This window comes from Artemia franciscana, chromosome 12 (genome assembly GCF_032884065.1).
Source record: "Artemia franciscana chromosome 12, ASM3288406v1, whole genome shotgun sequence".
Taxonomy (NCBI): domain Eukaryota; kingdom Metazoa; phylum Arthropoda; class Branchiopoda; order Anostraca; family Artemiidae; genus Artemia; species Artemia franciscana.
The window spans coordinates 31469127-31490146 of NC_088874.1; the positions used below are offsets into that span (position 1 = coordinate 31469127).

The 21020-nt window shown below is 33.1% G+C and overlaps 1 protein-coding gene across 6 annotated transcripts in view; it reads left to right on the top strand.

The window, feature by feature from the left end:
• The window catches only part of LOC136033985 (transcription factor AP-2-epsilon-like), a 168162-nt gene extending 147343 nt beyond the window's left edge, over positions 1–20819 (top strand). For 2 of the 6 annotated variants that reach the window (XM_065715019.1, XM_065715022.1), the window contains exons 8-10: positions 8260–8407; positions 15461–15632; positions 18004–20819. In XM_065715019.1, the coding sequence (XP_065571091.1) occupies positions 8260–8407; positions 15461–15632; positions 18004–18102 (419 nt within the window). In that variant the 3' untranslated portion in view covers positions 18103–20819. The remainder of the gene's footprint in view (positions 1–8259; positions 8408–15460; positions 15633–18003) is intronic. The other 4 variants (XM_065715023.1, XM_065715021.1, XM_065715020.1 and 1 more) reach the window with 3 other exon arrangements.
• Positions 20820–21020: the final 201 nt, after the last annotated feature.

Here is a 21020-nt window from a genome sequence, read left to right on the forward strand (position 1 = left end):
AGTCAGGTTTTTTTTTGCTCTTTGGACAGATAATATTGTCAGTATTTTTGTCAGCGAAATTTCTCCTGGAAAATGTAATGGACATATTTTATACTTTGACGGTGTCTTAAATTACACAGAAATTTGCACTTTGTAACTGTCAGCAGAAATTGTGCTATTTGATGATTACTTATGCTATTTGATGATATAGTAGCGTTTTCGAAGTGTTTTAAAACAACTTTTAAAATAAGGCAAAATAAACAGCTTGTTAGAAGAAAAAATAAAGAAAAATTTCTATTATGTCAGGCCAGTATAGTCTTAAAACAGTATAGTAATGGGCATCTTTTAGAATTGGGTGTTTTAACGCCACCGCGGTTTTCCACCACCGTATGCTTTCCGCCACCCAGGAAATTTTGCATCATCAAGAGGATTAGTTTGGTCAGAATAGACAGGTTAAGTTAGTCTATATCTGTGTTTTTGTCTATATCTGTGTCTATGTTTATCTCTATGTCTATGTCTGTGTTTGTTCTTATGTCTATGTCTATTCTGACCTACCTGAATTAAAAGGTGGCCTAAAACCGCGGTGGCGTTAAAACACTGCTACCATTTTTTATACTTTGACGGTGTCTTAAATTATGCAGAAGTCAGAACTTTATAACTATCAACAGAAATTGTCCTATTTGATGATTGCTACTGTTTAGTCAAATCGGGATGATAAGGCGAATTAAAGTTTTTTTTTTTATTAGAGGAAGTTGTTCTTCATTTCCTAAAACGCTTTCCACTGAATCGTAAAATGAGAAAACGTATTTATGGCTTATAATTTAATAAATTGAACATGCCTGAGCATCATGATGAAAAAGCCGTGTGAGTATCTAACAGAACATAATTTGAGGTCATTTAAAAGTATAGAATTTTTTGTTATGACGTCAGTAGTAGTTGACGTAGAAATTACAAGCGTGAAATGATAACGGTATTTTATGTATCTAATAAATGGGTTTTGCTTATTGTAAGATCATATTTTTTGGTTATTGACTTTTGTCCTAATTGTGATTTATTGATGCGACTTCCGCAACGGTAATTCAAAAGACTATGCGTCAGTTTTTGTCAATTTCCTAATCTTATTTTCAGATTGGGAAATTAGGAATCCTATGTTTCTGGAAAAAATTAAAATCCCTAAAAACCCTAGATTTTGGATTTTCTTGTGTATTTCTTTTGGAAAAAATCGCCCTCTCCTAGATTTTAAAAAACTTTTTTTATGTCTTCATTAAAATTTCTTTTCAACTTTTTGAATTTCTTAGCTTATATTTGCTGAATTTCGCGCTTTTTTTGGCTCCTGTTACTGCCAAAAATGAATAGCTGTATATAGAGGTTTTTTTCATTAAAAATTCAGTTGCCGATTTTCCTCGTTAAAAAAAAAAATATATGGCTGCTTAAGAGTCCACTTAATCAACTCAGAATTCGTTGTTACTGTCCTTGGAACTTTGAAAGGTTACAGGATGTTTATATACTGTAAAAGAGTTTTATTTGATTTTTTTTTTTTTACAAACTGGAGACAGTATACCATCAGGGCCGTAGTTAATTTTTTTTTGGGGGGGGAGGGGCACAAAAACTTACAAAAACACATTAAAAATTTGTATATATGCATTTTTTACATTTTTACGTGTCTGAAATAAATTTTAAGTGGGTGTTAAAACCCCCTGGGTACGACCAAGGTGCCACCCCCTGCTCTAACCAATTCCTGAGACCCAGTCGTGACCCTGATTTGGTCATATCGTTATTGTTTTCTCTACGTTAAATTAAAGAAGAAAAAGCAGAGCTTGTATACCAGAAGCGCGAAGATTTACGCAGCTGGATAGATTAAGCTGCGTTCGCCGTGAATGTTAAACGACATTAAAGGTCACAGGTCCTGTCTAATTTAGCAACCATGGGCCACCGGATATTACATGCCCACCTGATGCTATTTTCTTTATGACGGGTAATTAAGTACAATTCGAAGCTGTTACGGACTAGTCTGGGATCAACAAAACGGAATGAGAAAATGGCGTGATATAGTTAATTCTCTTTAAATGGTTATATTTAATAGGATAATCTTCATATTTTATTTAAATGATGGCCCAAAATGACTTTTCGTACTTGATATAGGTGACTTCTTGTATCTGAAGATGAACAAAGGTTTATTTCTTTGGTTGTGAAAGTTAATAGGTTTGTATTAGTTTGTATTAGTATTAGTTTGTACTATTTTTATATTTTTTTTTATATTTGTATTAGTTTGTATTAGTTTGTTTGTATTTGTATTAGTATAATAGTTTGTTAACAGGTTGTACCTAAAAGTTGTCTTAGGGGGGGGGGGGATTTTTAATGGTTGAAGGGTAGATGTTCTTATAATAATACAAGAGAATACTTCTTTGAAAACAAAATTATATATTTTCCAAACTTTCAGAAAAAAAATCTAGCTGCCTAAGCATTGATTGAATTGGGGCTGCTGGAGCTGTTTTTGTAAACAAATTTAATTTTGTATAACAAAAACATTTTTTCTTTAGTAATAACGATTATCTAATGATATAGCACTATTATGCCAAGAATCACAAGGGGAAGAGAATAGGGAGTTTGAACTGATTTTGTCTTCAGCCCTACTGTTAACAACGTCTTGCTGAAGTCTTTGAATTTTTGTACACCTCACATAAAGCCTCTTTTTTACACTCCAATTATTTCAGACAGCAAGAGACAGAGAGGGGGAGGAGGAGGAAATGATATTTTATGCCATTTTGTCAGCGTCTTCCAGAATCAAAATTCTGGAAATTGGAATTCCTCATCAATAAATGCCACCGGATTATAAGTAGAGATCAGGTCTCGCGTACTACTCCCCGTGTTATGACAAAATTTGCTACTTAATTTTACATAAGATAACAGAATGTCTTAAGCTGTGGTTGTGCGAAAAATTTTAAGTCGTAGTTTAAAAGAACCATTATCAACTTCTGATTTCTGATTGATAGAAGGCATGGTACTTATTAATAATACGGAGCACATTCAAGAAATACGCTTAGGTTAGTTCTCAGAAAACCTGTTTCATAGTAACAAAGACGGCTGATACAACATATTGTATAATTTGGGCTATATATTTGTACAATAGGGGGCTGTGGGTTAGGTTAGGTGGGCTTTCCAAATACTTTTCCTCCTCTCCCCCCTAATGTAACCAAAATTATATCTGGGTTACAGCGGTAGTTAGCAACCTAGTATTAGACGATCATGTCCAATACTTGGAAACGTAATAGCCCATAACCCCTGAAAATAGTAGATCAAAAGAAGAAGTACATTGTTAGAACCGCCTGTTCTGAAACCCCTATTTAGGAAACTTATCGTGCCTTGACTTGAAGAACGAACAAAATATATTGGTTTGAAAAACAAGAAAAATGGCTACAATCACGATATTCTGTATATATGGCATCTTTTTTTTCCTCCCCAGATAGATTGGTACTGGAAAATCGTAGAGAATTGTTTAATGGCTCATTTTAAAAGAAATTGATGTATTTAGAAACCCTTTTGTAGCTAACAAAACTAACTTTAAAATAAAATAAATTTTTTACGAAAAACTGCATTTTTGTTCAATACTGTAGTAGTAAATCATCTTGCATACGAAAATCAAAATAGGATTTTTAACATTATAAAAAGTTTGTAAATATAGTTGAATAAAATGCAGTAATTTTTTTTATGGTTTAAACAAATATCTGATTTGTCAACTGAAACCAGAATAATTCCTGAAAATTCCCCCATGCTGGCTTTTAACCACACAATTTTAAAATACTTAATGTTATACTTCAATGACTATATCAAAATACGATCGTTAGAAAAACTAACCATTTTACATATTGGACTTAGTTTACTGCGGATTCTTTGAGGTTCGTCTCCTACTATTCCAAAGAAGAAAAAGCCTGTGGCTTTTTCCTGTTTGTAATCAGATATATATCTAGGTAGTGTGTTATCGGGGTTTTATAATAAAGAACGAACTCTAGCATATACTGACTGAAATGTTTAATACAAATTATTATATAAACTAAGGCTATATGAAGGTTCTATTTCATCAGGATTAACCTAACTTCACTTCTTGTGTGTGTTCTATATCATTAACAAGTCTCAAATGCAGTTATAGGTCTTGAATTGGGCCTGATAGCCATCTTCAAACTCCTTCATGAGGACTTAAATAGAATACAATCACCAAGACTAGCGGTGTATTATCGTGATTGATGGTGCCAAAATCTTGTTGTAAAAAAAAATAAATAAAAATGTGGCCCCGAGATTCATTGCCTTAAGACGCCACAGAGTTAATATCATCAACTTATGATCTCTGATCGATGGAAGGCAATTACAGACATAGATTTAGACCCGATATATAGACAACAAAACCACATTAAGTATTTTAGCTAATGCAAACAACAGTGATTTATTTCTGAATTCCTACCCTGTGATTTATTTAAAGAAAATGTTCTAAATCTTGAAATACCACGAGGTTGTTGAGTGTGACTACTTGTCTGCGGTGTATGAAAAAATCTTTTTTTTTATGGGTCATTGAACGTGTTTTTCTGCTCGGTCAACTAACAAAAGTTGACTACCTTTACCGCAAATAGCAGGAAGCAATCCGGAACCGTAATGACCGCCTTCGCTAACCGCATATCGCTCTTCTTACCACACGCCACTGTCCAAAACTTGGTATCCTTTGAAAGTAACTTTAAAAAGGATTGTTTAAAAACATAATTCATAAAAGAGTTGGTACCATTGAAAATATATCTCTGAATTGTTTCTCTGTCGTCAGGTGGCGTCAATTCACGGACATGTGGGGAGGGGGGAATATATTTTCAAATTTTAGGGGTCAGTTTGTTGTTTTTTCTTCGATTTTTTAATGAAAACACAAAAAATGCATTTCCCAATGAAAATACCTCAAAAAAGTTATTTTTCAAAATCCAAGTTTCGGGGAAGGATCTAGACGAAAAACTTAACCCCCTCTACAATTGACATCAGTGTCTGGGCTTGGTTTGTATTCTTGTCCTCTGATCTTTTCTTAGTTTGTCTAAAAAGAAGAAGATTTTCTCTTTGAATATTTGCTTCGTCTCAATACCCTTTCAAACAAAAGTAATATAGCTTTTTTAAAATCCATTTAAGGTTGACATTACCCACGCCACTATCGAAAACTTCCTTTTAAGTAACTTAAAGAAGAGGATATTCTTATAAACAAAAGGGCTGGTAATCATTAATACTTTCTTATCACATCGTTCCCTGCGGTTGCTTGGAAGTTTTGATCTCCCATTTTTCTTGATATATCCAAAAAAGGAAAAATAAAACTGATTATCCCTTGGACATCTTTTCGAACCTGGTATAGTATCACATAACTTCAATTGATGTTTTTTTATCCATACAAGGGTTGATTTGTTTTTCAGGTAATGTGTATTCACTTTGTTCTACTGCAATTGGTCCGCATTCTTGCCTTTCGATTGTTTGCTTAGTTTCACTAAAACTGAGAGTAAGGATCGTCATATCATGGAGTGGTCCTTGAATTTTGACTGACCCAAGCTTATATTTTTAATTTAAAAAATGACAGATTGCAGTAAAAAAAAAATTGCTGTGTAATTTTCAGCATATTTGAAAATAAAAATGATAATAATTTCTTTTTTGGACAGAAAAACCTAAATTAATAACGATTCGTACAACAAATCTTCATTATAAAAACTCTGTAATAGTCTTTAAAAAAATTATCTTGTTAAAAAACCTTGCCCCGAGACCGCGCCTATCTCTCCGTTAAACAACCAATGCCCATAGCTACCTGGATATGATAAATCCCAGAATATTAAAAATAAATTAATAAATAAATACTCTTGATTATTCTGATACAGTACTTCAAAACTTTTGAAAATAAACTGCTTTTCTGTTGAGTTGAATTTCATAAAAAATAGATAAAACAAAGAAAAGAAGATATCGACAACCTGTAAAGAACTAAAAATACATCAATAGCCTTCATTACTAAGGATACATTTGGAAAGCCATAACATCAATATTTATTATAATAGCATCTATATTTATTATAATAACATCAATATTGATATTTATTAATAACGTTTTCATTAATTGATTATTAATAAAATCTATATTGTAAAAATATTTTCCCAGCTTCTGAACTATGCTGTATTAAATTAAAAGTTGTGATTAAAAGCCTTGGATAATATGGAAAAAACTCACACGTGACAACCTAAGGCAAAAAACTGGCATCACAAATGGAGTAGTGGCTTTTAGTATAGCCGACAGTTTTTAGTAGGCCTATCACTTTTCATATTTTTTACGCAAAAGTAATTACAACGACAATTAAACCTGCATAAATTATTATTCACTTGCTACCCAAAGGTGTAAAACTTTTTTAGAGCTAATTTAGCACAGTTCGCGGGCTACTAAAAAATGTGAAAAAATTTCGTCGGCCTCTGTCGGGTAATCTTTCTCTCCTGACGGCGAATCAATCATAAAAAAGTGGTTATGTTCTTGTATAATTAGAGCCTGTCTAAATACGAAAAAGAAACAAATGCCAACTTATTATGAGCTATTACAAGTGTAATATTTGTATAAGCAAGGGCGTATCCAGGGGGTGGGGTTAGGGTGTCGTATCCCCCCCCCCAAAAAAAATGTTTGTGTGACTTGTAAAAACGTAACAAAATACATAGTAACATGTTTTATGTGTTTCGAAGTTTTTACCCCCTCCCCCGCAAAAAGAAATCCTTGATACGCCCTTGAGTATAACTGCGCACTAAACTTATAGGGAGTGGGAAATAGATGCTACTTGGGAAGGAGGGGGAGATTTGACACTTAAAACAGTAGTTCTCAATTTTTATCTATTGTTTTTAGCGTATTTTTTCAATATTTTCCATTAGCTGGCCTTTGGATAATTTTAAAGGTGGTGACTAATTCTACTACCAGTTGCTCTCCAGTGCAAGTGTCATTATAATTAGTGCCACAGAAAATGAAGAAGAAACAAGTGCTGAATTGGAATGAGCCATTACAAGTGTAGTAAGGGGTGTAAATGGTAAATGCATGGGAGGTTGCAACTAAATACTATTTTGTGGGAAAAGAATTTGGAAAAAAATATTTCGGGTGCAATTTCATTGCTTTTGACGGACAAATATTTCTACAAGGTAGGGTTTTATCTAAACTTTAAGAGAAGACAAGCATGTTTTTATGTCAAAAGCTCAATGTCAATAGCTATTTCAGCATTTAAAGGATATTATAAAATATAAATTCCCAATTAAACCTAGATACACCCCCAACCCACAAAAAAAGAAGGAAAAACACAGAATACAGCTAATCGTTCGATACAGCTAATCGTTGGAATATATATATATATATATATATATATATATATATATATATATATATATATATATATATATATATATATATATATATATATATATATATATATGTATATACATATATATATTCGGCTAGACTCGTCCTAGCCGAGTCGGTTGGTGCGCTGGATTTGGGATCCTTTGTCTGAAAGGACGCGGGTTCAAATCCCAGTGTACCCAATTGTTCAGTTTGGGACGGGAGTCAGTGGCGTGACTCTGTAAGCTTAGCCAGAGTCGACCCAGCTTTAAATGGGTACCTGGAGAAATCTGGGGAAGGTAAACAGGAAGGGTGTGCGAAAGCACAGGATGGTTGGCCCCCAACCCCCCATTGCACTTCCTGGCTGAAGGGTCAAGAAACGGAGATCAGCACCGCTGGTAGGGACTGTAAAGTCTAATGCCGTATCCTTTACCTTTACCTTATATATATATATATTTACCGCCTTTTGAATTCCCCGGAACTGAAGCCTTTTCCTGTAGCTAGTTTATGTTGAAAATAAATAAGATAGCTATTCTGTTGAAAATGATTTGAAAAATGATGATGGAACTGAAAAAAATAGTTCTTTTTAAAGAAAGTCAACCCTTACACAACTTTCTCGACCTTCTTCTTTTTGATGTACGAAGGAGAGGGGGTCAATTTTTTAAAAGTACAAATGGAATAGTGAACATGAATCTAAAATAAAGTCTATCGCCAAAGTCTTCGTGAATCCAGGTTGGCCGCCAAAACCAATGGTCATTGGAACGCCAATTTTTAAATCCTGATTATCAGTTGTGACTGGATTCTCAACCAGATGTTGCTGACACAGTGGATCTCGATAAAAAAATTCCTCATTTATATATTTGTTTTTGTGCTCGAATATTGGGTTGTATTTTATTTAGTCACACTTCCCTCTTTTCTTAGGTGAAGCTATTCACCTTGCAAGAGATTTTGGGTATGTTTGCGAAACTGAATTTCCGTCTCGACATGTCGCCGAATATTTGTGTAGACAACATCAACAAAATGATCCAGCTGATACTTATAGACGTAAAGATTTAATCCTAGCAACCAAGTAAGTTTGTTATTTTTTTGCTTTTTTTTTCATGTGATATTTACTTTTAAGCTTGTTCAAAAAGGAATCATTATTTTGCTTCGTCAGCCGAATTTCGCATCCCCACAGGAAAAATTGTCTTTACGAGAATGAATATTTGGTTAGCTTCATTTACGGATCGAGGTTGTAAAGAAATTATGAACTCGTAAATTTATACCATTGCTACTTTTTTTAGATTATTTTTTTCATGCACTGTATAATCTTAAGCTAGTTTTAGACAGTGGTAGAACTTCTCTTCGTCGGCCGGGTTTCACGTCACCAGCGAATAAAAAATAAATCTTGGTGTGAGGGTTCAACAATAATAACAGTAAAAATTATTTGGTAATCTTAATAGGAAGTGCTCAGATATTTCTGCGAAACGTCCCCCTGTTTACTTCCCTAATCATTGAAGTATTTTCTATTCGACAAACTTTCTATTAACACTAGCGAATTTCGCATTCAATCAGATCTTGTAATCAGAATTCACACAGCGACGTCGTTCGGTTTTCATTTAACGAAATTTACCGTCCTCTACCAGAAACTTAGCCTTAGGGTACAGTGAACCACATGAAAAAGTCCTTTTCTAATTACTTTTTGTTGACCCTTCTAATAGTTTTCAAAATCGTAAAAATATGCAAATCAGTAACTACCTAGCAATTAAAAGTAGTTGTTCTAAACGCCAAATGTCAGCCAAGAGAGACTAAAGGGCATGGTTAAATATTGACCTCATTTTAAAGATCAAAGATTCATGACATCTATATGATGTTATTTTCTAATTTTATAGTTTTCTTGTCTTTTTTCTATGGCTTATTTAACCTTAACAAGATTAGTGATTTTTTTTATGGTTGCTATAATTGCCAAGCATTGATATAGGGTGCTTAAGCGGCCGTCCAGCAACGGGGTTTTTTAATTTTCTTCTTTTGACACATGCCTGACCAATTCTCAGGAGCTTCCCCCTCCCCACCATAAGAAGCAAAGACATAAATTAACAGTATTCTTAGATATTCTTCTCGATTCAGTAAGTGTTGAGTGAACTTTTCTGCTCTTCAGGGCCTTGTCAGTGATTGCAATGAGATCTTAAATATGGTTGAGGGCTTAATTCCAGGACCTCTTTTTAAACATTTTTGGGTAGTTACGGTTATGGTAATTCAAAGGAGGTATGTTACGCAACGTATGCTACGAAAGTACGTTGCAAATGTTACAGGAGATCATATAAGCTGACGTCCGTTTTTTACGTTTGATGACATTGTTATTTAATTATTCTATAATATCTCATCTTATATTTGTAATATCATATCATATTCACTATATATATATATATATATATATATATATATATATATATATATATATATATATATATATATATATGTGTGAATTATATATGTGTATATGTGTGAATCATATGTGTGAATTATAATGAATATAAACCTAGCGAATTTTAATTCATTTAAATTTATTTATATTATTATATAATTATTAATCCAACTAATTCTGCCAAATTCCATCTGATTCCGCGTTTGAGAAAAAGAAATTCAAAATTAAAACTTCGGGTTATTTTGGGAGTCAAATAGGACACGATAAAACAGATTCAATCAATTGGTTAAACTTGTCTGGCTTTGTAGGATGGTTATAATCCCCAGTTTGTCCAAAATGTCATATAGCGCCTTTTGAACTAGCGTAGCCATTAAAGAAAAAAAAACATAATTTTGATTTTTTTTTTGTTCTTAGCAGTGGTTATTTTTCAAGAACTCTTTTCTTTGTGTTCCCTTCTTCTAGTAATTAGTGAGTTGTGTGCCTACATGTTTGATGGCATAACGATTCTAATGAGTCTAAGGTTCATCTGATAATTTTGCATTAAAAATTGTCTGAGATCTAGCCGGCTAAGTAAACAAATTGAGGGAGGGGGGAGAAGTACAACTTTAAGAATCAATAGGTAAAATACGGCCAATTTTATGGATAATGTAAGAAAATAAAAACGGAAATATCATAATATTTTCGGATGAGGCAAGGGCATGACGACTCCCTCGTAAGTACGCACCGGTGAATTGGCGCGTACTCGATATTTTGTTAGTATGGGGGATCAACCCACTATAAATGTCCTTTATAGCCACTACGAAAACGAAATTTGTGTTTTATATAATTGATCTTCGAGTGATTTACAAGGGCCTGTGAAACAACTGCCAAAGTACCACTAATTTAAAGCCTAATTATCTTTTATTTCAAATTATTTTGAGGCTATTATTTGGTATGGCCGAGACTTTGAAATAAAATCAAAGATCTATTCAAGTACCCAACTTGAGTGAAGTAGAGTGGGAAAGGGAAAAAGTTGTAAAAAAATTTGTGTTAACAACCATCTGCTTTGTTTTCCTTTTAAGATTATAATGAATGCTATAAAGTCTCCGCTAAAACTACGTTTGAAACTCATGAAAAATTGAAGCGTTCTGTAAATGTGTAGAATATTAATCATGTCCAACGTTAAATGCTTGTAAAAAGTAGTTCTAAATTACAATTATCAACTTGATAATTGAAGCTCTTGGGTAAATTATGTTCCAAGTAATTACTCAATAAAAATAGTCGTAAAAGTATGTCGTTTGCAATATTTCTGCCGTGAGAATTTATTCTGTTTTTTTTTTAATTGTGTTTATGTGTGATATGCACACACACTAACAGGAATGTCAAAAATAGGGAAAACAGGTACTTACCGGAGGGTGAGGCCCCCTCCTAAAACCTCCTGATTATATAAAAGGGCTCATTTGAGTTCTAACACTTTCCATAGAATTTGCTGAGATAGGTGCTTTAGTATACGCCGGGTGCTTAGATGATCAGAATTTTTCAGAATCAAATGTATTGACTTTTGGAAGAGTTTAACTTTCCCTTATAGTGTTTTTACGCTTTGTTATGCGCATGTGTGTCATACGTTGAAGGTGGGCTGAGTTGAACCGTTTGAACCTCTCTCTGAAATCTTAAGATTATTTGGAATGTTGTAATTTCTAATATTTCTCATACAATACGCCAAAACAATATTTTAAACAAAGTTCCTGAAGTTTAGGTCATCTGACGTTTCAGGTACAAATGTCTGGGATTTGTCAGAATTTAGTTTCCCCCTAAAATCTCCAGTATCTCGTATCTAGTTTTTTCTAGTTACAAAAATATGGAGAAATTTGGAGGTGTTCGGTAAATGATAAACTTACGCAACTTATACTTTTGGCCGCATTCCAACGAAAAAAATATTCTCTAAAAAAAAAATTCAAAAAAAAAACAACGACAGTTATGAAAAGTGTTTTACGGATGTATCTTAATCTTGGAAGTCGTTTAACCGAATCACACTAATACTGAAGAACTACTGCAGCTGGTTGAGAGCCATGAGCACGCATACAGAAATGCATGGGGTGGGGAACTCGTCAAAGCAGCGTATTTTCAAGCCCAATATTTTGAAACACCGAGTCAGGGGTACATTTATATTCTCAGGGTTATTGGCTTTCATCGTATGTCCTAGCAGATCCTAAGCTCCAGTCTTAGTGTCACCCCTCAGAGCTTTGGGAAGCTCTTTGTTTTATTTATTATTACTTTTTATTATCTTTAAAGATCATGATTTGCAATATTACCCCATTTAAGCCTTTTTATTCAGTTTTAAATTAGAATTGTAAAAAAATTCTAAGAATTTATAGCTTCTTTTGTAACAATGATATTGTCACGTCATCAATGCTTTGAGAATTCCTTTTCTCTTTCTTGCTTAAAGGAACCGTGGAATTGTCATGTCATCTTTTTTAATCGGCCAGTTGATTCTTCTATATTAATATTTCATAGTTGGGATACACATAATTTTTTTTTACAAATAACAAATATAACTTAAACACTTTGTATTTTTTTATAAGATATAACCTATATTTTTCGAATCAGGGCAAACTTAAAAGTTCGTTTGCCTGAATAGGAGAAAGAAATTTGCAAGGTTAAAGAAAGTTTACAGAAAAAAGAAAAACGGGGCCTCCTAGGAGATATAAATGACCGAATGAATGTCTGCCGAGGGGTTTACACTAAACATTTGCCCCTCCCCTTCCTTTATGTTACCAAAAATAAACAAAATTACAGGACTTGGCAATGTCTGAAAAAGCATGTGCCCTTCCCTTGAATTGCTTTCGCAGGCTGGCTACTACAACTAACAACTTACTGCAGCATCAAGCCGTCTGATGCCAATACGGATGTCGACGCTCCCCCACTCCCAATCCTTTCAAAGGTTAACTCTATATTCCCCCTCTTGTGAGATTTGAAATTCATTTAAATCGTTTCTTATGACCTCTTATCACCCCATTCAAGAACGACCAACTTTTTCTTTGGCCCCAGATATAGCCTGCTTCTACTTGAACAAATTCCCAGCTTCCTTTAAGACCTCCACTCTACCTCCTCCTACCAACATTGAAATTTTTTATAAGAACAAAAAGTAAGAAGAGAGAAGGCAACTGATTTGTTGGTTTGAAAATTAGAAGCGTCGCCTCTCCCCTTAAATTACCTAACCACATCTATTTATAAAATACTGTAGATTTAGCTGTTTAGCCAAGACATTAAAATAAAAGGTGTTTTTTTTTGTGAACTGATCACTCTCCTATGGACTGTTTCTCAGACAATCCCGGGTTTCTTCCCGATCGAAAGAGATTTAACCACACAGACCTATTGCAAGGTCAAGAGGTCAGACAAATTTCTTGCCGTTCACTCTGCATGTGAAAACATCACAACTACCTACTTCCTTTATCATACGTGAACCTAAGCGGAAGTGGTTATAAACAATAATTTTTGAGAATTAAATTTAACTGAATTTGTAAGATCAAATTTGATTTTCAGGGTTGCCTGGATAATTTCATATTGTCATTTTCGTCTCATTAATATATCATTATAGGCAAAAGATAAATAAGGACGGAAAGAGACATGTCCATAGGTTCAAACATTCCATGCGTTTTCAAGAGAGACATTTGAAGAGAGTCGCATAGCTCCGAAATTCGGATTTTCGGGCGGGATGACTGGCTCAAAGGACAATCCCCTCCCCTCTCGTTTGTATATGCAAAGTTTTAAGGTTCTAGCATTTCGAGTTTAATGTATCATGCATCTTCACAAGTTCTGACGGTTTTCAGACGAGTTTTTTCAGACGGTTTTGTGATAGGAATAAAGAGGATCCTGAGCAGAGAGGGATGAGAGAAGCACCCTTAGCTTCCCTCTGCGTGCCTTTCTGGATATTTAATTTTGTTCTATGTAATTTTATAGTAACAACCCAGAAAAAGCTTCATTTAAAGTGGTAGCAATCAATGCGTTATACACAGTAGTTGCTATCATGTATAGTGAAACGAACAAATGTGTTGTCATGCCACGGACGTTGAACCTGTGTTTTCACTTGACAACACTGTTTTGACAACTTGCAAACCATGGTCAGCGTTTCTACTTAGAACCAAAAGGGTTGTGCTAATTCTGATATTGCTGTAATACCGGCCATCGCATAGAGAGAGCAGAGCAAGCTCCAGCGTCCTTAAGGTTTCTGAACTCATTTATTTTTCTGGACCCCATGTAGATACCATATAGGATATTAAGCTGATAAAAACAATTATTATAATTTGATCTTAAAAGGCCACGAAGGGTGGCATTGGTAGGGACAAATTTTTGAATATAAACGCTATCTATTCCACATCAGCCGAGATTTGCGAAATATTTGGAAAACAGAAGAAAAAACCAGAATAGATTCTTTAATTTCACAGACGTCAAAACAATTAATGTTTAGAATTTTCTTAGGGTTTGGAATCTGTCCTAAAATAAAAAAATAAAAATAATTTTTACTTCATTGAAATACGAAATTTTTAAAAATTACTTTTTGAAACCAAGAAAAGCCTCGTTTTCTGCTTCAACAAAATCTGAAATCCATCTAATTATAACTTTCTGCTATTAAAGTAAAGTAAAATGTTTTTTTATAGGAAATATTTCAGATTTAAACAGTTTACAAAACATAGACTCCTTTGAATTCTTTAAAATGAAGAACTTTAAAAAAGCTATAGGTGTTGTTGAATTTGTTTTGATAAGCTTTATTTGACAGAAGGTCAATCCGATGTCATTTTGACAGCTTGCCACTCGAGGGCCGATGAATTAGATTAAGTTCAGGGGTTCCGAAGGCTGGTCCAGAGGCGCATTGCCGTGTACACTTATGACAAAGTGTGTACATTTTCGTAATAACATCAACGAACCAGTTGAGGTACATCAAGCGCTGGATTACCAACTATCAGCTATTGACTTGAAAAAAAAAAAGAAAAAAAAAAGAAAAGAGAAAAAAAGTGCAAATTGGTAACTAGTTCATGTGTAATTTTATTTTGTATCCCCTTACCAGATTTTCTGGTTACTTCCTTTAACTAATTAAATTTGCTTTGTTTTTGAAAAGATTGAAATCCCTCAGGTAAGAGCAGAGAGGTGGATACCTTGCTTTCTAGGCTCCGGGCCTTTCGGGCACGTGCTTCCCAAAATTTTAGATTTTCGTCAATTTCCAATAGCAATAATATTAATGACAACTTTCAATGCTTTAAAAGCCCTACGTCTTGGCAATACAAACTAAAAAATATAATTCCAGCTAAATCACACTACATAAACAAAAACATTACACAAATTTCAAAACCTGTTTTTATGCTCCAATGACAGCCTGAAAAATCTTCCTGACCTTTTAACGCATACAAGACACTCATCCCTCACTAAACTCAGCAGCCATCTTTCATCAAACAAATACTCTGTAAACTTCCTTTCGCAACTCACTCAGTTCTTCACACTCAACCATCACATGACCCACAGTCCCACCAACATCTCACATAGACCAACATTAAGGCCCATCCTGCCTTTGCCTAATGCTTAAAGAATTTTTCCCCTAGTGGTAAACGATTTGCCCTCAATTCAATAATTTCCTTTAACTTTTTCTTACCTAGATTCACCTTAAAAAATCACTAAATTCACCAAAAATACTATTTTGAGGTTTTGACGTACGTCTCTTCTTAATTTTATTTTTCTTAATTTTAGGCAAATAACAAAGGAGTTGATGGACCTCCTGAATCAGGATCGGTCTCCTTTGTGCAATACCAGGCCTCAGATCATTCTTGAGCAGAATATACAACGTCATCTGACACACTTTTCTTTGATTACACATGGATTTGGAAGCCCGGCCATCGTTGCTGCCTTAACTGCTATACAGGTAAAATAAAAATAAGAAAAGATTATATTTCTATTTTTTTTTATTTATTCAAGTACCTGAAACGGAGGCGCGAAATTGGAATGATAAGCTTGTTAATAGCTTTCTCATACGTGTTACAAATCTGGATTTAAAAAGCTTCAGTTTCAAAATTTGCCTTTTTTAAAAATAAGTTTTTGAATTAAAATCGAATTGTTGTGGGGATCAAATCATGGCTAATTGTAGAAAAAGCCAAGACAGATAGTCCAATTGAGTGAGTGGCAATTCTGGTATTAACCCCCCTTATTAGGATTGTATTTAAATGATGTTAGTTCATTTCTTAATAGATATGTCTATCTATCTATTATCCGTCCATGCGTTGTTCCTAGCGCAGTAGAACTAAGGTAGATAGCCATAGAGCTAAAATAGTCATAGAACCTATAGTTTTCTAAGTGTTAGATTAAATGGCACGGGAAAACGGCAGGAGTAAGTGTGTTTCCTTATTTGACCAATACTTGTTTGTTATCTTTTAGCAAGTCACTTCCTGAAAGAGGAATTCTGAGTAATATCAGAATACTTGTTTCGGCTTTGTATGTTTGTATGTGTCCACTAATCTTATAAATGACTTTGTATGTCAAGGTGGCGGGTTGAAAAAATCTTGGGGCTCAGTCTGAATAGGGGGCCAATGTATAATTACTATGTGGGAGTTTTTATTGGTAGTTTCATTGTTTTGTTTCTTTCAAGTGAACAATCGCTTGTTTGTGTTCAATATTTCATGTTTCTTATTATTTATTTTTCAAGGAATAAATGCTTTTTTTTGCAATCCCGAAACGCAAATGCCAGAATTTTGTGCAGATGTTTTTGTACAAATGATTATTTTGTACATATGTACTGTACATAAATAACTACATGATATATTTTTCTTTATTTTTTAGATTTTCATTTATTAGCAAAATTTGAATGCTAAATATCTTTAAAAAAAAACATGAAATTAATAGAATTCGGTCTTCAAGGATTGGTGATGAAGATATGGGTAAAAGGAAAATTTTCGGATGCAATTTGCTTATACTTCTGCTAATTGCGTCTTCTACTTTATTTAAATAGAAATAAAATTTATAAAATCGCAAAATGACTATAACCGTTAGACTATTTATTTAAAATTTGGCGCCCCTACAATCTCTGCGCCCAGGGTAAGTGTCTCCTCCAATTTTATTCAAAACCCAAGCCAGACATCTATAAAAAATATTACTGATTATTGTTATTTTATATTTTTAACAAGAAAAAACGACAATATAAAATCAATTTTCGGCCTAGAATTTTGTTGTAAAATATAAATATTGTAATGTAATTATTGCAAATATTGTGAAATAAAATAATATGTATATATATACGTATTAGTACAATATATATAGCCATCAAGATAGACTATAAATACAATTCCTATGTCAAAGGTTGAAAATCGCAACTTTTTTGTGTTTTCGGAAAAAAGATTTAACCCATTTCAAAATAAGAACTAGAAACAACCAATTATATTGACACTAATAAGATAGAGGAATGCGGACTCGATCAAGCGTGAGAAGCGTGTTTCTCTTAATATTATAAGTCATAAAAGTGTTATATAACACGTTTTGAATTAAGGAAGTAAGCTTTCGATTGGTTTCTTTCTGCGTAGGCAGAATAAAATGTTTATTTTTGAAATACCTATCCCGGAGTATGGAATACTAGTATTGCCATCTATACAATGTCTGCTATGAAGTTGTTAACGGCATGTTCCACTCTATACCTTTTGTTTCGGCATTAAGCTACAATATGCTAAATGCAATATTCTGCAGGAACATCTAAGAACAAGAATTATATTACATCAAGTTTTCTTTGGGTAAGATACCATTGTAAGAAAAACTCTACTCTTTTATACGTCAAGGGTTTTGGAATTGACATGTAACTGAAGTATGAGCTGACGGTGGGGAGGGTGTGAGGATTCAGCACGATCGTTATAGTTTAACCGTTTATTTTAGATTAAGTTTTATTTCTTAGGGCTGGGGACAAGAGGACATTTTTTTTGTGTATGACAATTTGACGTGAATTTAGAATCTTAGAAGACAAACACGCGAATCTTAAAAAGGAAAAACGCTGTCTACGTGGAACCGAATACCTCGACTTTTCGATGCTCATATTCGCGACGCGAATCATTCGATGTTCGTGACGCGAACCTTTTTTCTAATACAATATGATCAGAGTGGGTTAGCTATTTCTAACTAGTTTTTGGTAAAAAACCCATAAAAGTCTACCCCCGAGATCTGTGACGATTCCTACGCCCCTACACCAGGATAGATTAAAATCACCCTCTACCTTCCCTTAAGGATGACTGATTATTTCATTAATCTTTTTCTTTCAGAATTTCCTGAATGAATCATTAAAATATTTGGACAAGGTATATCCAATGGGCCAAGTGTCAACAATGGAAGGGAAGCAGAAAGAAGGTGATAAAAAGTGAAAAGAAAAGCACAAGGTAGCTTAAAATCGAAAGTGTGATTAAACTTGGACTCCACAATGGTGCTTCATTATTGTTGCCATATACGACTTAAAAGACATTTAAAACTGTAAATTTTTGTCGTATTTCCTTGCATAAGCAAATTGTTGCGATGCAACATTTAGGTTCGAAAAAAATTGAGGGAAATTGTACATAATAGGTTTATTTGGAGGGGAGTGCTTAATTGTGTCAATAATTGTTAAATTTTTGCAAAGCTGAAATTATGAGATTAATTTTTTTTTTTTTTTTTTTAAGGGCTAGTCACGTCTATAGCGTTTGTCACTCAAGTCGAATAGATTGATTAAAGAACATGTTGCAATATATTTTAAATAATTTCAAACAAATATTTTTGCGGAACTGGCTTTAAAGAATCTTGAATAAGGGGGGTGGGGTCGTGACTGGGTTATAGAGAACAATTCTCTGGGGGGGGGGGGTCAGGTCAGATTTTTTTTTCTCAAATTTTTATTTTGAACCCTACGCATTAAGACTTTTTTGAATGTTTAGTCTTTCAGAAAGTAGACAGCAGGGGCGGGGCGGGGGCTAGAACTAGTTGAAAAGATAATATTAAATTTGATAGGTGTCGTTTAGATGTCGTGACAAGGCCACCTATAAATTTCTATTAATTTGGAAGTTAGGGTCTAATAAACAGAATGGGTCTGCCGTGATAGAATGGGAGAATACTTTAAGATATCGATTTTGATTTTAATCAACTGTACCTATCTACAAAAATAGCCCGAAGATTACTGCGCATCGACATTCATTTTGAAACCTTCTGCATTGTTATGAAGAAGACATATACCAGAGCAAAAACGGATATCAGCGAAAAAAGGTCTTAGTCTTGAGGTTTTGTTTCCGTCGCTTTTAATTTAGTTTTTCTAATTTGTAATTTAAAGTCAAGTATTGCGAAAAACTATGAAAATTTAATATTTCTCAAAAAAAAAATATCGAATAATGATGTCTTATATCTTAATGTCTTATAACGAACATGTCTTACAATTGAAGCTATAATAGTTTTGAATGTTATTGAATGAGAATGGAGGGTTAAAAATATAAATCAGGCTCATATAAATGTTTAAATATTTTCTTGGTCCAGTCAGTTTTGTTTAAATTTTATATTAAGTAAATATAAAATAAGCTGAATATTAATAAGTTGAATAAAAATCATTTTGAATTAATATTAAGTTGAATTAATTATTCTATTCTTTAAAAAGAATAACTAAGTAAATTGAATAATCATCAAATAATATTTGACTATATATTACTTGATCAAGACCAATAAAAGCCGTAAGCGGCCTTTTCGATTGTCAAAAAACTGAAATATATTTATAAGATGTGTTTTTTATGGTGTACACTAGAAACAAACTGTTTAAATCTGAACTTAATATCTGTTTTAGTTTATTCCCTAGGTCTGGCATAGATCCTTGTATATTTTGGGGTGATGGATATTTGTGTTCAGTAAGGTTCTAGTGAAAATGAAATCTTTTATTTGCCAACGAAATAATTCTCGCAAGCGGAAAAGAGATCTTATATAGCAAAATTATTAGTTAGATTTTTACAGTTTCCATTAAATAGTAAATAACTAAACAACTCTTTTGGAAAATTCCCCCCTTGTTACGTTTATGAATCCCTTTTCGATTTATTTACAGTTCAATTTAAAATCTATAAACGTTTGTAAATTCAACCAAAATGAGTTTGTTGTAGACAAACATAAAAGGATTCATTTCAAATATAATAATTGCATAAACATAAGAAATTTGTATTAAATATCGTATAAGTACTCCTTACGAATATTCTCGTATATGTTTCAATTGTAAAAAAATAGGAACTTGAAATTTGTACTTTTCCCCCCTTTTTTCATTAGTACGAATTTATGAAGAATACTCTAGCGATTGTTTTTTTTTTTCAAGTATTTTGATTGTTTTTTAATAAATGTGTAAACATTTAGATGCGGTTGAATTGTTCATTTTAGTTTATATTTTTGCTCGTTTTTATGGTATTTTAATGTTGTTTTTTTTTCTTAGTAGATCATGTATCTTAATTATAGTATTCAATAGTGGTACAGTTTTTTTTTTTTATCTGGCCAAGTTTTTTCGATACTTTATATTGAATATCCGGATTTCTTAACATATTGGTAGCTATTTGATATATCCTGCAAGCAATATTGAAATGGTTTTGGGAACCAAGATAAGGAGAAAATACCTTGGGTAACCCCAAGGCTCTGTCCCGCTTAATACTTAAATCAAGAGGACCCATTTTGTGTTTCTGCCTATACAATGTCATTTTGTTGATTAATATAATTGGAGTCTGGGGGCAAGTAGAATAAGCAGTTAATAAATGGTATTCATGTCTTTGTAAGAGGTTCCTTTGACGGAGATGGGTCAAAACATGACAAAGGGGCTTTTTTAGGGCCTACCTAAATTTCACCAAATAGGATTTTGGTAGACGCTATATTTTTGTGGCAAAAATGAACATGCCGATAAAAGCAAATCCAAAATTGGATAACAATACTCCCCCATTGCTTTTTGGGCAGATATTAGCGTTTAAAAATAATTAAGATGGTCTAATATCATTTGTTATTTACGTTTTCTCTAATTATTTTGACTTTTTACGCTTTTGTCTGCAGTGTTGCGAGGAAATAGTCGAAGTCATATTTTCGGTGAAACTGAGCTAGTAATGTAATTCAGTGCTATATATATATATATATATATATATATATATATATATATATATATATATATATATATATATATATATATATATATATATATATATATATATATATATATATATATATATATATATATATATATATATTATATTGATTAGTGCAATAAGATTTGCACTTATTTCAAAATCACGCCTGAAACTTCGGCTTAAAGCTT